This window comes from Andrographis paniculata, unplaced genomic scaffold, assembly GCF_009805555.1.
Source record: "Andrographis paniculata isolate CXL003 unplaced genomic scaffold, ASM980555v1 Contig60END, whole genome shotgun sequence".
NCBI classification, from domain to species: domain Eukaryota; kingdom Viridiplantae; phylum Streptophyta; class Magnoliopsida; order Lamiales; family Acanthaceae; genus Andrographis; species Andrographis paniculata.
The window spans coordinates 4582148-4600787 of record NW_026137596.1 but is presented as its reverse complement, the minus strand read 5'-3'; the positions used below and the strand labels follow the sequence as shown (position 1 = coordinate 4600787).

The window sequence follows — 18640 nt, the reverse complement described above, 5'->3', positions numbered from 1 at the left end:
CTCCGCTGGCTGCTGGCTGATCTCGGAGTCCCTCAGCCCTCTGCCACTATTATTCATTGCGACAGTCAGAGCGCCATGAAGATTTCGACGAATGATGTCTTCCACGAGCGTACGAAGCACATTGAGATCGACTGTCACCTTGTACGTCATCACGTTGCTCATGGAAGCATCTCCTTGTCTCTCATTTCCTCTGCTGATCAGACGGCCGACGGATTCACCAAACCTCACCTTCCCAGCCGTTTTCAGTTTTTTTTTAGCAAACTTAAGTTGGGTTCCACCTTGAGTTTGAGAGGATGTTGATATATATTATATATATATATTGATATATTTCTATATATATATATATCCTACCTAATATATCTCTTGTATAAATATAACATTGTACCCTAATTATGATTTAACGAAAATAAAGTTTATTCCATTAATCGTAACAATTTCTAATATAATATAGATAGTAGAAACTACATGCACAAAACAAACAAATAGATTTATAAATATGAAACGGAGTGAATATTAAATATTAATCTTTTCTTACCGGAAATTGTACTCCCTTCGAAGTTTTGTAGTAAATTAAAAAATGATATTATTTTATTAGTTAGTGTGAGTGTGTAAGAGATTTTGATATTTTTGTTCTTTCTTTATGTATAAAATAATTGTATAGTTGTAATTTAGGTAAAAAAGATAATAATATTTTTATATTAATGTATGATTATTTTTAGTTAAAAATTAAAAATATATATATACTTTGAAATTGAGCAAACGAATATATTAAAAATAAAATTTTGAGTAAAATTTTGAGTTGGAACAGAAAAAATATTAGATATTCCTGATTTTAAAATTTTTGAAATTCTATCTTTTGGTAAATGAAGCCGTAGAGCTGTTTAGTCGTAAGAATTTTTGAAATTTTAAGAAAGTTGTAAAAATATACATATATGTATATATTTAATCTGATAATTTATAAATATATATATAGCTATAATATATTACTTGTATCATAAATATATATATATATATACAGGCCGTTCTGAGCCCGGGCGAAAGGGGCGACCACCTAGGGCCCAATGTAAATTGGGGCTCATTGTTTATTTATGTTATATATAAATTATTTATATATACAAATTATTTGACATTAATATATTAATACAAAAGTATGGCCTAGTGGTTAAGGTTAATATTAATAGTATTATTGATATTTTGCATATAAAAATATTAAGAAATTTATTTTATTTAATTATTTATATTTTATTATAGATAAAAAATATATTATTTATACTGGGCCCCTAATTTTTGTTTTAACATTGTTAATATTAATACTATTATTGATATTTTATCTAAAAATTCTGAAAAAATTATTTTATTTAATAACTTATATTTTATTATAGGCAAAAAAAAAAAAAAATCGGAGTAGATCATATATATATATATTTAGGGGTCTTTTATTTTTGTTTTAATTATTTTTTTCACTAAAAAGATAGTAAATATTAGACAAAATTATTATTATTATTAGGCAAAATAAACTCTTTATGATTTCAAAACTCATACTTTAAAAATGATATGAATCCCCTTATACTTTAAAAATGTTCTATGAAACTCATTTTTATATTTTTCTGGTGATGAGAAGATGACTTTTCATATATATTTTTTGCATGGCGAGGGTTTAATATAGTGTTTGTTAAAATATAAGGGAGCGTTACACAATTTTTAAAAATTATGCTAAAAAAAATATTTTTTTATTTATATTTTATTATAGGTAATAAAATATTATATATATATATTTAAGGCCCCTAATTTTTATTTTACCCCGGACCCTTCGAAAATCAGAAACGGCCCTGTGTATATATATTTAAATGTCACGCATAGTTCATTTATAATAATAATAATAATAATAATAATAATAAAGTATTCATACATAATTTTATTAATTTTATTTAAATAAATAATAATTAATTTGTTATTATTTATTCTATTATTTTTATTAACTATTTAATGAAAATTTTATAATATCTTCAATTTATTTTGGATTTCGGTCAATTTGTTTTTTTATAGATTTATTATTATATTAGATATGAAAAATCATATTGATGATATAAAAAATTAATACTCCCTCCGTCCTTCTTCTTCTGATCCGATCACTTTTTTTCTTTTTTTTTTTTAATTTATTTTGATCGGATTGCTACTACTACAACATCATAAAAATATAAATAATTAATTATTCTTTTTTAGTTTCTATACAATTTTTATTATTTAAATTTTATATTTCATAAATATATATATATTCTTATAAAATTTCAAATTCAATATTACTTTAATAAAAATTTAAAACTTCAAAATTCAATTTAGACATAAAAGAGTTTTTATAGTATTTTATTCGTCATTCATTGTTCATATTATCATTTTAATCCATCTTACATTTTCTATTTCATTTATTTTTAAAAAAATTATATATTTTAATCATATTTTAAATTTTATAATATACAATTATTTAAATTTTAATTAGTTAAATTAATTATATTAATATTAATCTATAATTATTTGTATTATATTATAATTATTTTTACTAATATATTTTTAAATTATTTACTAATTATGTCAATTCCAAAATTTCATATCTACGATAACTCAGGACATAAGACGAACCTACGTAGAGGCAAGGGGATTTGTAGCCGGGGATACTATGTAGCCAACTTCCAAAATATTAGGATTTTATTAGTGTGAAAATTATAAAATTATGTATTTTTTATTATTTTGTCCTTTTTATTTATTTATTTTTTTATAGTGTAAAAAATAATAAAATTTGTGTAATTTTGTTGATTTATATTTTTATATTTTAATATTTTTTTTTTAGTAGAATTATTGAATTTTATTTATTTTTTTAACCCTCCCTATATTTTAGGGTTGGTATGTCATTGGCTGTACCCTCCCATCCCCATACCCCACCCCTTTTTTTAAAATTTTAATATATATATATATATATAATTGAATAAACTAAAAATATACAAAAAAAATAATAATAAATTATAAGATGTGTTTGGGTATTGAATTTTGAATAATAAAAAATTTTGTATTTAAATATATTTATAATAAATTTTTTTCTACTAAAAAATACTTATCGATTTCCAACAATATTAAAATAAATATTGCAATATGTAGTTGATGTTGCTGTAATCAAATATATATGTCATGGTTCCTTACTTCGATAGAGTAAAAATATCGAAATTTGATATTTTGCAATACTTTTTCAAACATATTGCATTAAAAATTTGTATCCATTTTTCATGATATTATGCATGGATCAGGTATATCATGACGAATTCTTCAGAAAACAATAGTGTCTTCCACAATGGAATCTGATAATTGAAATTTCGAGTAAGTGTTTACATAATTTTCTTTTGTCCGAAGAAATGATTCATCGAAATAATGAGTCACTATTGCACGGTTTCTTAAATATGGCATATCGAAAAATAACAAATAAATTGTGTTACTTCTAAAATTTTAAAAGTTAGCCCCTATTTTCGTCGAATCCTTGTTCCGCCCCTGACTCATTATATAATATATGGGTTTGATGAAATAATCACTCTGTTACTCAACAATTCTCAATGAAACAATTCTTCATAAATATTATTAAAAAAATATAAATATATACACACATTAATATAATATGTATATTATCCAATCATAAAAAGTTAACTATTCAATAAAAAAAAATATTCCATATGTCCCAATACAATAGTCTTGTTTATCATTTTTGTCCGTCCCAAAACAATAGTCTCATTTTCATAAATAACCCTATCACTATAAAACTATCCCTACTTTTTCATTATTATTATACAATTACCACTACTTTTTACACTAATATACTCACAAGAGCAAAAAAGTCATTTATCCTTACTTTTTACCAACTATCAATATAATATCAATATTCTTTAAATTTTGTGTCCAACACAATAAGACTATACTTTTTGGGAAGAAAAGAATATTACTTTTTATATTGCCAACATAATTTTCTATACCACACACAAAAAAAATCAATTTATCTAAAAATCCAATTAAAGCATCCCAATTGATATGTTTAAGACAAAAATCCAAACACAATCAAAATAAAGCATCCCAATTAAAGAGATCCAACAAAATAGACAAAGAATGGAGTGAATGAATGAATATTTAATGTGAAAATTTTGAGAGAATATACTTTGGAGTGGACTATGCTTTGTAGTATTAGAACAAGAGATTAATGGCTTTTTGTGAAAGAGGTTTTTTGTCCTAATTGCTGTTGTCATGTCATCCCATTGCTCTATTATTAATTAATTTGCTTTGGTTTTAGGTATATTCACAAGAATCATTCTTAATTGTTCTTTCTCTTAATTAATTATTTGTTATTTCATGTGCTTATACTTAATCCCTCTTTTTTTTTAATTATGTACAATTTTGTCGATATTCTTGATTGTTGTCTAAACTCACTAATTGCACGGACAAACCTTCGTTGGACGTATTCTCTTGTAACGATTTGGCATGAAATTGGTATCCAAACAAGAACTTTGAGGGTATGTTTTTTTAATCAAAATTTTTAAAATTTTACTATTTGAACTCTGCGTTTTTTCAAAAAAAAAAAAAATATTTCAAAATATCCCATCAAACATTATTTTAATGTCAAATTCAAACCAAATTTTCTCAAACTCAACCAAAAGAAACATGCCGCCAGATATTCTTGAACAACAAGGTAGTTAAATTCATTTGGTATATTATTCATGTGTTGTTACATATAGGTTTATATATAATAATTTTTTATTTTATTTTTTTTATGCTATTCAATAAAAATCGTAAGATCGTCAATGAAAAAGGATTATATTTTTTTTGATGTATTTTAGTATTTCATTTATATTTATTTAATATTTCATTTATCTAAAATCTTTTACAATTATTTCTATTTCGAAATATTCTTAATAGATATTGCAATTTTTCTTTATTTAGACTTTTCTTAAGCACTTTCAATATAATATATAAAATTATTTTAAATAAAAAGTACAAATAAGTTCGTAGAAAAAATTATTAAAACTATACTACTTAAAATTCAGCTAACTTCTCATTTGTTTGACTCTTATAAATTTACTTTATGAACAAAATTTAACAAATTTAGAATTATTTTTTTTCGAATTCGAATTATTAGTTATCAAATATTATGATAGTATAATGAAGAATTTTGATGAAGTTTTTTTTTTTTATAGTTATTTTATAATAATAATAATAATAATAATAATAATAATAATAATATTTTTATTAAAAAATAGAATTTTTAATTAAAAATTAAATAATATTTAAAAGAACAAATTCTAAAAATGTGTATACAATCATGATTAAAATTAGTGGTGATATATTAAAAATTATTTTCCTCCTGTTTTATATTATAGTTATCAATTTTGATTTTATTAAAAGTTTTTTTTTTTCTTTATCAATTTTAGTTCCAAATAAACTAAATTTATCGATTTTAGTTTCGATAACAGACATGAATGATTCAAAAATGTGACTGGAAAACTCAGATAGTCAATACTGCCGTGTTGGATTCAATACGGCCGTATTCATTGTTTTTAATATGATCATATTCCTGCCTATATTCACGATACTTTTTTGAATATGGTCATATTCCAGATTATATTCGTTATCATTTTCACTTTTCATTTTGAAATTATCTGATATATATTTTATATTTTAGAAAAAAATAAAATAATAACAAACTAATTATTATTTTATTAAAATCAAAATATAATAAATTAAAGTAAATAAAATTGTTTATTGAATTATGCATAACAAATGAAATGAGTATTTTAAAAACGAGTTAACTGTATTTTTAATTCTGTAATTAAATTTTTTATTATTTTAATCGTATAATTAGAACAAGTTAGTTTGAAAAGTGAAAAATTTTCGCAGTTTTGTGTGACATCAGCATATTTCACGATTACCGCTTCCCCGTACACTGCCACGTGTCAGGCAGCGCTGGTTCTCCCTGTAAACCTAAACCCAAACCTAAACAGACTAGCAGACTGCCCAACATTCGTTAATTATTCCTCTCACTCCACATAATTTGTCCTTATTTTCTATTTTCGTTCGTCCACGTAACTTGTTCTTTCTATTTTTGAAAATATAATTATGCACTTTAATCGTATTTTAAATTTTATAATTTTTTTAATTTTAATTAAACTATTTATTTATCTTAATTTTAATCTATAATTATTTTTACTAATACACTTTTTAATTATTTAGTAATTATATTTTACCTAAATTCTCATGTCTACGGTAATACACTCATATTTCATGAGGTATAATTAATAATTAATATATCCAAATAATTTTAGACGTGATGTTTCAAGTGCCATCTTACCAGTTCCCATCACTTATTAATTACCAGTTTTGTTATGCTTATTGTTTTATCCACTTATAATTATATACCTTTTCATATATTTAAAAAATACAAGTATATATTTATTTTATTATATATATATATATATTTTTTTTATAATATGTGATAGTATTGAATAGAGTTATGGCGTCCAACTAAGAACCCAACATGTACTCATTATAATAATAATAATAATTATTATTATTATATCGGCCACACCCACAGCAGCTAAGCTAATCCACGACGCGGGCGAGCACGTGACGGTACCCTCCCCCAATGACGGTTAGACACGCGGCGTGCTGGTCACGTGAGAAGCATGTGATGGAAATGTGGAGAGACTTGGTTGGTTCCAGATGTCGCGCTTGCAAATAAAGTGCGCTTTATTCGTTGCGGCTTAGGTTTCGGAGTAGCGCTTTTATTTGGCTTGCACGTCTGGACACAGGACACCCGTCATCTCCTGTCCGGACCCACAAGCCAGTAATTGACCAAACTCAAGGGTGTGTTTTCTTTTTTAATTATATCACACACTCCTTGTGTGTTAATGTAAAATTTGCACGAAAGACTCTCATTATTTAAAATTGATTTTCGGTTCTAAATAAAGATATAAATTATGAAAATTTTATAAGAAAAATATAAAATATTTTAAATAATTTTTTAATAAAATAAATAAATAAATAATTGATCAATAATTTATTTTTATATTTTTTGTAAAAATCATATAACAATTTGTCTTCAAAAAAATATAAAATGAAGAATTAATTAATTATTTATTTATTTATTTTATTCAAAAAAGTTATTTAACATATTTTTTATTTTTTATTTATATAAAATTTGCTTAATTTAGGTCTTTATTTAGAACCGAACATCAATTTTGGACAATGAGGGTGTTTCATGCAAACTTTACATTAACACAAGAGAATTTCACGCAATAAATAAAACACGAGGTATTTTGTGCATTTTTACTAAAAACACAATGGAGTGTTATATAATTTACCTTTTTTTTTTATATGAATTTGGTAAATTTTTGGGTTTAGATTTATATTAAAATAATGTATAATAAATATTTTGTAAAAAAAATAAATTGTATTTTTTTTAAAAAATACATATTTCAAATAGTAAAAGTTTAAAATTTTGGTAAAAAAATAGACCCTCGAACTTACTTATTTTATACTTCTTCCTTCTCAGGTACTATGTCAGTATTACTGCAGACACAATGATTTAAGAGGAGTATGATTCATAAATAATTAAAAATATATTAGTAAAAATAATTACAATATAATACAAATAATTATAGTTTAAGATTAAGATAATTAATTGGTCTAATAAAAGATTACAAATTATAAAATTTAAAATATGAGTAAATGTATAAATTTTTTTTGTCAATAAAAAAGTGACATAATATGTGAGAGAGACAAAAATAGAAAATGTAATATTATATGTGAGACGGGATGGAGTATAATTTTGATATTCTTTTATTTGAATATATTTACAAATTATTTTTAGAATTTGTTCTTTTTTATTCATTTTTTTTATATTATATAATCTCGTAATTTCTTTGAAATATATTTATTTTTATATAAAATTTTATTTTCAATAACTAGATTAGTTTTCAAAATATTAAAATCTTTAATTGTAGTCAAAACACACGCACACAAACTATATATATAAATTAAATAATAGTTAAAGATTTGGATAATCTTTTGTTTTAATATTCCATTTAGGAAGGGCGTTCAAATTTTATTATTGTGTAATAAATTTGATTAGATTCTAAATTAATTGTCATGATCTGGTAATTAATTAGAGGTTACACATGCACCGCACCGTACCATTAATATCATATTACAAATTTGTTTCGTGTCTCTACGTAGTACTCCCTTTCACATCTCATGTCATTTTTTTTTTTAAATAATTACCCATCTTAATTTTATTTTAAATTTTATAAAATTTAATTTTTTTAATTTTAATTAAATTAATTAATTATTTTAATTTTAATATATAATAATTTATATTATAAATTAATTATTTTTACTAATATATTTTTAAATTTACTAATTATATTTATCTTTTAAATTCTCATGTCTACCGTGATTGAGACATTCAATGTAGGATAGAGATTAATAAATTATAAGCTTTAGGTATGGTGATGGACACGTCATCATTTGGGGGGTTGTTATTCTTCCAATCTCAAACACGATCAATCTCACCTTCGAAGTGAAAATACGCCATACTATTTTATTATTATATTTTTATTATTATTATTATTATTATTTTATTTTATATTATTTTTTATTGATTCCCATCACTTTAGCTAACCAAACTTTGATCGTTTCAATACCACCAAAAATTAATTAACAGGAAAATTAGAAGAAATTTCACACACACACACACATATACGTATGTGAGGTGTGAATGTGGATAAACAAATATATATACATATATATTTAATAAATAATTAATTGCATATTAGTCAAAGGGAGCATGGTCAACGATGGTTGACTTTGAAACGTGTCAAAGGTGATATCCGTTGTGTGGTTTCCGGGAGCAACCCCACCCATGGTGTCAATAATTTTGCTTCCAAATTAACATATGGTCCTAAATGATGACGTGTTCATTTTTTTCCTTACAATAAATCTGATGTGGATATGTATATATATATATATATATTTAAAAAGGTTTATAGATAAAATGTATCCTTCAATTTAATTAGTCTTCTAGACGTTTCTTTTAGAATTCTTTGTCTGTACAAATGAATTAAGGCTGAAAAAATCCTTTGTTTAGATAGAGGTATTAGGAGGTTTTTGAAATATTGGAAGTTTTGAAAAAAATAAAATAAAATGTTAGTATTTGATTTGATATTTTGTGAGAAAAAATATACTCTTTTCGTCTCATAATCAAATATTTATTTGCGTTTTGAACGTAATTTTAGAAATATTAGTATTATATTTGGATGTAGTAGGAATAAAATAAAAATGACTAAAATAACCTTATTAGTATGTGTGATATAAAAGTAATGATATTTGTGTAATATATTGTAAGTTGTAAGGGTACTTGTAATGTTAGGTAGATAGTATAGTTACTAAAAAATGAAATGAATACTTTGTTATGTGACGGACTAAAATGGAAAAATGGATATTTTGTTATGGGACGGAGAGGGTATTTGATGTAATATTTTTTGAAAAATGAATAGAGCTAACACTACAAGAAAAAATCATTTTTGTAACAAAACTTTTTTGTCTCTAAATCTATTTTTTCCATTACTAATGACATTAGAGACGAAAATAGGAATGAAATTACGTTAGCTACGTGAATTTTAGGAACAGAATTTCGTTACAAATATAATATTTTTTTTTTTGTAGTGTAAATGAATGAAAGAGGTGATGTCTTATTACACTTGCCAAATATGTAACAAACTTTTACTACCATTCATGCATCGGAAGCTGACCCTCACAATTTGATCATGATCACGAACTAGATCGACGGTCAGGATTCGTCGACGCCTAATTGGTAGGGCCCGCTATTTATATTGGTGCACATTTTTGCATGCCCACAAACCCATATTGAGATAAGTATGTATGTATGGGGTGGAGGATAGGCAAAGTTGTTTAGAGAGCATTATTAATATTCGCTACGTTACTTGTGAGATTTTACTCTGATTTTATTATTTTAATTTTAATTTTTAAAAAAAATATTAAATTAAATATCATATTTTTATTTATTTTATCACACTAAAATCTAATTGTATATTTTAAAATATCACATCAATATATATTTTAATTATATTAAAAAAAATTATTTCAATTCGAAATTTTACAAATTAAAATCAAAACCCAAAACTAAAACTTTACAAGCAAACACACCCTACATTATTGATATATATATATATATATATAATATAATTTGGATAAGATTTGGATGAATCCAATTATGTGTATATATTGTACAAGTTGGTGAAGTTAGTAAGTAAGGAAGATAATATGGGATGTTTTGGATCATGCATTAGTGTTGCCAACCCATGTGGCTAAAACTACTATACTACCCAACCAATGATATATATATATATATATTATAAATAAAAAAAAAAAAGAAAGAAAAAGCTATACAATCAATCAATGCATGCACCATATATATATATATATTTTTATTTTTTTTATATTATTGGATAATAGTATCACCGTCCTAAATTATAATTTTATAAAATATATTGATAAGAGTAAAAAGAATTATTGATATAAATGAAAAGAAAACAATTTCAAACATTTTGTAAACTTCCAAATTAAAAATTACCACAAAAACATTGGAAATAAGGGTCTAATTTAAAGACCTTTTAGGATATGTTTTTGTTTGGGATCTTCAAACTCAAAGTTGTGTTTTTCCTTTTTTTTTTTTTTTTTTTTTTTTTGTGGATTTGAAAGCAGGTTTTACTATTTAGATTTTTTTCTCTCTAAAAAAATATCAAATAAAATAATTATTTTTTTTATTATTATTATATACAAATTTATTTTATATTCAAAACATCAAATCAACATATATTTATATCATATTAAATAATTATTCAAATTTAATTTTTTATTGTTCTATAAATCCTAACACAAAAACCCAAACCCACGGACAAACACAAAAATGACTCAAACAACCCTCTCAGCCTAAAAAATATGAGACTCTTTGGCAATTAATTGTAGTTGGTTTTGATTACATATTGATTTGATTAGTTGAATATATTAATTATTAGTGCTAAAATATTTTGTAAAATAATTATTTATTATTATTATTTTTTTATACATAAAATAATTAAAAAATTTATTATTAGTTATTAAAAATTACAAAAGAATTATTAAAATATTTTTTGTTGTTATTTTTAAGTATTTTTGTGAAAAAGTAATATATTTTTATTATGGCATAGTTAGTTGGGGTTGATGATAGTTTTATATATATTTTGTTTATTAGAAATGGTAGTTGAAAAAAAAAAGAATAATCAAAATAGTTTTGAATTTTGAGTAAATAAATATTTAAATCCGTTTGGACGACGAATAACAATGGTGAGATTTGAACACAAGATTTCTCAACTCTATACCAAATTAGATGGCGTTAAGTAGAACTGTCAAAATAGATTGAGCCCGTCAAATTGGCCCAACCCACCTCACTTTTAAGAAGTATTATAATGTAATTTTTAAGTTCGTTAAAATACAGACTTAATTATTTGAGCCAATTCATAGAGGGCGTGAGTTGAAAGAAAAAATACATTCATCCAAAACACAGAGTGAACTCATCCTAAGTAAAAATATATCAAGCAAAATACTCACTCAAGATGTAATGTGCAAATAAATCTCTTGTTTTATTTAAAATAAAAGATAAGACTCTATGAGCTCATTTCTTATTTGCCAAAGTAATTGACTACATGTTAGCTGTTTCTTTTAAAAATTTTGACTAGATTATAGTTCAAATTTTTATTTAACTATCAATTGGATCAAAGAGGTGAGGATTTACCTAACTGTTTTGTCTATTGAAGTTCATCTTGATTTTGCTATTGAAATTGTCATGGTTTGATTTGTTGTCAAATTAATATTTTTGTAAATTCTTTTTTAATCTCATAAAATTCCACCAAAAAAAAAAAAAGTTTGTAGAATATGAGTGGCGGTAGCCGGTCATGAAGGTACAATAGAATGTGTAATAAAATTCTTAATAGAATGCGTCTGCATGTGTTGAGTGGATACATACTGATGCATCTCAATCTTTCATGAAGACATCGGAAAAATTGGTATGTAATTATTTACTTATTTATTTTGATTAATATTCATCCGGCTTACTGACTAATATATTATTTGTCATTCTAAAACGAGGTTCAATAAGGTTGGTATATATACGTGGACCCAGACCAAGGAACATAATCGGAAGTATTATATAAACTTACGATCAAGACAAGTTGTAATTTATTATGAAATCAAGAGGCTAAAATGTTGATAGTAATCTTTTTTTAAAATTTGATATTTAATGTCTTACTTCAAGTACAATCAAAATGAATTGTTTCTTAACCTAGTACCGTGTGATAAGAAAAGTCGTATTCAAGAATCGAGAGAAAAGTCGCATTCAAGGATTGAGATTATTGGCTTCGACAATCCTTCATGTAAGGTCCTCTCATAGTGCTAGCAACGGGCACACTACAAATTCATTTGCTAAAAATGATCGATTAAAGAAGGTAGAAGACAATGTTGTGAATATCCACAATCACATGTCTCGTGTGGACAAACGAATGACTAACTTGGATGTTCAGTATCAAACTATAATAAATTAGAATTTTACTATAATGTAAGGGCTTTGGCTTTTAGACAGACGCAAGGCGGTGACTTCTACCAATATGATCCTGATTCTAATCACAATCATTCCATCACAATCTATTTTGCTCGAGTATTTGCTATGACATTCCGTAGCAAAAAATTGTGGCGAAATCGGTTACAATTGATAATCCAGTCGAAGAACATTATTTAAAATCAAATAATGTGTAATGGAAGACACACCCAAGGTCCACCAAACTGTAAAAAAAAAAAAAAAAAAAAAAAAAAAAAAAAAAAAAAAAACCAAACTATTTCATAAGAAGGAATTAAAAAAAAAAAGTTGATTATCCAATCGAGAAATATTATTTAAGCTATCGAAAAACACACAATACATACAATACAGTAACACACACTCTACTATATTTTTACTATTTTTAGCTTGCATTTAAAGTTTATCCTTAGAGTCTTGTAACTTATACATTGTTTATGCTAATTCGAGCTTGTTTATTGATGATTCATGTTAAACTTATGTCGTCTACTATCTCTTACGCTTGTCAATACAGTTAGATCGGACACTTTTAACTTTATCGTTCAAAAACATTGCGTGTTCCTTGAAGATTTTGATCCTGAAGCCATTTGATAATCCAACGATAGACAATCTTTGTAGAATGTTGTTGGGATCCATATCGATTGATTTAGGTGCATCAAGTAAAAATGTTTGGACCAACGCGGAATTCATTTTAGTTCCAAAAGTTATATTTTCTCTTTTTTGTTTCCAATATTCATTAATAATAATTTATTTTTCTTAATGCTAAAATTGATATGATAGATTTTTTTTATAGTTAATATATTATATAGAAAAAATTATTAAAAATATCACATCAATTATTTATTTATGTTATATTAAACAATTATTACTGTTCAAAATTTTTGTTAATACCCCATCACATAAAAAAACACAACAAAAACAATTTATTTATTTATTTATTTTAGACTAGAATATTCACATTGACCCATAATAAAGAGATCAATATCTAGTAACTAACCACCAAGTAACTACTGGAAAAAAATAAAATAAAATTATAACCATATTTATGCCTTAAAATTTATTTTTGGATTATTTATAAATTATTTAAAAACAATATATACAAAATTTACTTTTATTTAAAATATTATATCTAAAACTCTAAAAAGATATCTATTTCCATCACATAAAATAGTTATTTTTTTATTCAATTTTTATTAATTTTAAATTAATCAAAAATTCTAAATTAATGAATAATGTTAATTCCTAGACTTTAAATTATTTTTATTTAATTGGAATTTAGTTATTTTCAATGTATTTTTCTTTTTAATTTCGATTTGGTTCGACTGCAAAATATTTTCGATTAACTGAAAATTCAATTAACCAAAATTTTAGATTCAAATTAAGTTTACGATTTCGGGTACTTGCTCTATTCGATTTCAATATCAAATATCTTCACATTTGCAAATATCATATCCACCCCTACTTGATATAATATAAATAGTATTCTTAATCTAAAATTAAATTTTTGTTATAATTTTATAATGAGTTAGGTGTGGCAATGCAAAAATCTTACCATTAAACCATATTTTTATTTTAATAATTATTTCATTAGTTAATATATAATATATTAAATTTTAAATATTAATTTTAATAAATCGAATTGGACTAAACACATTTTTATGGATTCAGACACGGACCGTTCATTGACGTGCCGAGCCAAGCACAACTCGAAAAGTATACTTTAGGAAAATTCACATTTGCCCCCACTTCTTATAGGATTATTTATTTATTTATTTTTGTGTCAAAGAAATTAAGCTAAATTATATAACATTCTCTTATATTTTAGTAGAAATGCACAAAATACTATAAATTTATATTTAATCCATCTTGATATTTATGTCCGTTAATTCAAAAAGTAAAGTCCATATTTGCTTATATTAATCAAACAAATTTATAATTCAATGTCTTATTATTTGCAAAGCAGTAAAAAAATAATCCAAAACATTTTGTAATATAGTTTAAAAAAAATCATTAATAAGAAATAGTGAAAACCTAAACAAAAATCATATCATACCTATTCCCTCTTTTAAAATGTTACAACAATAATTCACTTTAAAAATATAAAATCAAAACAAAATATAAAAATATAAACTAGTGTGTTTGTTTAAATCTTAATTTAAAATATAAAAAATTGCATTGATGATATAAAAAAATGATATTAATTAAAAAAAAAACACCTTATTTAGGTGAACAAATTCTATATAACACATTCATCTTAAAAAAAGACAATACTCCCTCCTCCGTGCCATAAATAAATATCTATTTGTTTTTTACACGTAGTTTTAAAAATATTAATATTATATTAAAATATAATATGAATAAAGTAAAAATGACTAATATTATATTGAGATATAATAAGAATAAAGTAAAAATGACTAAAATAATCTTATTATATGTGATACAAATGTAATAACATTTGTGTAATATATCGTAAATTGTAAATGTATTTGTAATGTTAAATAAATAGTACTATTACAAAAAAAAAAATGATACGTTATTATAGAATGGACTAAAATGAAAAAATAAATACTTTGATTGGAAACAAAAAGAGTATTTTATTTAAAAAGATTCTTTTAATGTAAATTATAAAAAAATTGTATCTATAATATAGAATATAATATTTTATATTTCATTTGATAAAATAATTTTTTATGTTAAATATTAATTTTTGTAAAAAAAATAAAATATAAAATTAAAGGCAAACCAACCCGTCATTTTCTAATTCATATGTTTTTTGGCAGGTTTAGGAAAACCCACAACCCTAAAAATTATACTTAGACATAATTTTTTTTACTTGAATTATTTTTAAAGAATATATATCAACATTGTCTATTTTGATTTCTTATTAATAAAGTACTGTAATCCACCGTCCCAACTAAAAACTCTTTTTACTAATCACTCCCATTACAGTACATCTTGTTTACCATTTTTGTTCGTCCCACAACAATAATCTTGTTTCTTTAAATAACCATATCACCATAAAATTACCAAAAAAAATTTTATACATACTTTTTACCTGGCTACCAATAAAATTACCAAAAAAAATTTTATACATACTTTTTACCTGGCTACCAATATAAAATTCAAACCTAATACTGACAGCATATTATACAAAAAAAAAAAATAGCACATAATATGACAGCATAACTCATTTCAGCAGATAAATGTCTATACAACCCAACTTATAAATAAATAAAAACTATCAGCACATAATTTCAAAAGTAAAAATGCCAAAATCTGAAATTCATAAATTAAAACAACCTTAGAACAGAAAAGAAGAAAACAACTATCTGCAGTCTGCAATATGAAAGTGAACACAAAACAAGACATTGTCATGTATTTGAATTGGCCCCAAAAAACTATGAAGTACCAGACAAAGTTCATAAAAACACAACTGCAGTAAGTAGCACAATACCTTAATCGAACAGGCTGAATCCCATATCGTCATCAGACTCCTCGGCCGGCTCATCTTTCTTCTCCTCCTCCTTGGGGGCAGCAGCACCAGGCGCAGCTGAGTCAGCAGCTGCAACAGGAACAGCTGCAACTGCAAATTTGCTAGGATCCTGCATCAACAGTGAAGCATTAAAGGGATAGTTCCAATCACAAATCAATAATAGTAAAGGGAAATATAACCAATCGTACTGCAAGGTACTCCTTGACTTTGTCTGCTTGGGGGAAGGAGTAGTCAGTTTCGACTGCAACAGCCAAAACATTCTTGTAGGCGTTGATGAACATGTGAGGCGCAGCAGCCAGGGTCGGGTATGAAATGGCAAGGGACAGGGCAGTGACCATAGCGACACCAGAGGCGAATTTCTCAATTAGATCCTCTTCAGTCATGTCAAGCACCTCAGGGCTGAAGACAGATCCATTTTCGTACACGGTCCGAACAATGAGACCGTATGAGAAGGGCCTGATTCCAAGTTTTGAAAGCAGTGCAGCTTCGGAGGAACCCACTTTGTCGCCCTTCTTGATAAGCTCCACTGGGGTGATGATTTCAACCGTTCCCTTGTTAATCTTGGTGGGAATGTTGAGCACCTGGAAGAATAGATGAAGAAATTAGAATCTCATTACTAAAAAGTAATGTGAAACAATAATGCAATAACAATATATGGACCTGAAAGAAAGAGGTCTGGGATGGGTCGAGACCAGTGTTCCCAGGGGGGACAATGACATCAATAGGGGCCACAAGACCAACACGAGCTGGTGCTCCAACCTGTTGAAAGGCAATGGTTGCCAACATCAAAATGGGATCAAAACAGAAGATTACAGTACAACCTTACCGAATTAACTACAACTAGTTAACATTCGAAACTCCTTATACCAGTTAGGGCAGTTAATAGTCTCCATTATTTATGAGCATCAGTTCAATCTCTTCATAGAAGTTGGAATATGTAAGAGCGCTCAATCTCATCAATCAAATAGTTTTCTACTTAAGCTTCTTTTTTTACCCATCATTCTAAAATTCTACAAAGTACAGACATTCAAACATGTGGAATTAATAACATTTTGATATAATTTTCATAACAATAAAATCCCACACTACAAATAACAATAAAACATGGAAGTACAGATTTCGGTTTAATCCTACACATTCATATTCAGAATTATTGGTTTAAACATGATCTCAACATAAAAGTAAATGTGTACCAATTCAAGGAATTTCCATAATATAAACAAGATAGCAATTTTCTATACAAACAAATTTCAGGTGATGTGCCAAAAGCATGCATTCGTAATGGACATTGATTAGAACTATGCAATAATAAAAGTATCTAATACTAATCAACAAAATAGAGCACTCATTCATTGAAATAAAATAAACGGTACAAGAACATACCTTGTACTTGGCAACCTCCTCACTAACTTCTTTTAAATCGCCCTTGGTAAAGATCAATCCAACATTGCCCTGTTCACCAATCACAGACAAACGAATACATCAGTTTTCTAATTTCAATGAGGTACTCAGCCATAACATCTTATCCCTTACAAGTAACCACATCATAATAAACTTAGATTCAAAGGCGTTCTTCAGAATGGACATTTTTAAAATATCAATCTTTTTAAAAATTTAAAAATTGCAGACATATATAACAAAATGGAATTCCTCCAGTGCTTCACGTAATCAGATTGCGTCAAATAACGTACAAAATAACAGCGATAGACAGACGGACAAGGAAACTTACAACGAGGAGAGGGATGAGGTTAAGAATAGCCTGGTTTCCCGATTTCTCGGCGTGGATGCGAATGGTCCTCTTCATCATAGTATTTTTACCCATTAGAACCACAGAGTCACCACGCAGCCCCTTCCGGATGTTCTGCAGTTGGTTGGATCCCACGTTGTCCGCCTCCGCCACCAAAACCTGCGTGTACTCATCCAGAAGCTGGCACAGCTTTTGGTCGTAGGCTATCTTCTTGTCGGCCTTCGTAAGCTTTGGCGCCATTGCTATCAACTACAAAGATTAAAGGTTCCTACCTACGAGCGTATAGTGTACAAAATGGAGGGCCAAGACGCAGCGGCGGCGGCTAGGTCAAGGCGGACAGCGGGCGGCGCCGTCACTTTAACCTCTGGTAAGATTTTAGGGAAATGGAGAGGATTAGGGTTTCGCTGCAACACGACCTTGTTTTCAATCTGAGAAAATTATTTATATACACGATGATAAGACATTATGGGCCGAATTATTGGGCTTTATATTATATGATAAAATTTAACATAGATGTGTAAATAGATTGATTAAGACAAAATGTAATTTTATAGTTAATTTTTTAGATATTATTAGATTTTTATAATAATAAAAACAATATTAATATTAATAAAAATGATTGACTTAATGATATAGAAAAAATAATATTATTTTTATATTTATATTTTAAATTTTATAATTTTTTTTTATT

The 18640-nt window shown here is 25.7% G+C and overlaps 1 protein-coding gene across 1 annotated transcript; it reads right to left on the bottom strand.

Moving 5' to 3' along the window:
• Positions 1 to 15976: 15976 nt before the first annotated feature.
• Positions 15977 to 18364, bottom strand: LOC127259925 (60S acidic ribosomal protein P0). Its single transcript, XM_051287544.1, has 5 exons — positions 17932 to 18364; positions 17586 to 17654; positions 16863 to 16961; positions 16391 to 16783; positions 15977 to 16311 (listed from the first exon to the last, which is right to left on the bottom strand). Exons 1-5 carry the CDS (start codon positions 18187 to 18189, stop codon positions 16165 to 16167), a joined length of 966 nt encoding a protein of 321 aa, XP_051143501.1. The 5' UTR covers positions 18190 to 18364; the 3' UTR covers positions 15977 to 16164.
• Between the last annotated feature and the right edge of the window lie 276 nt (positions 18365 to 18640).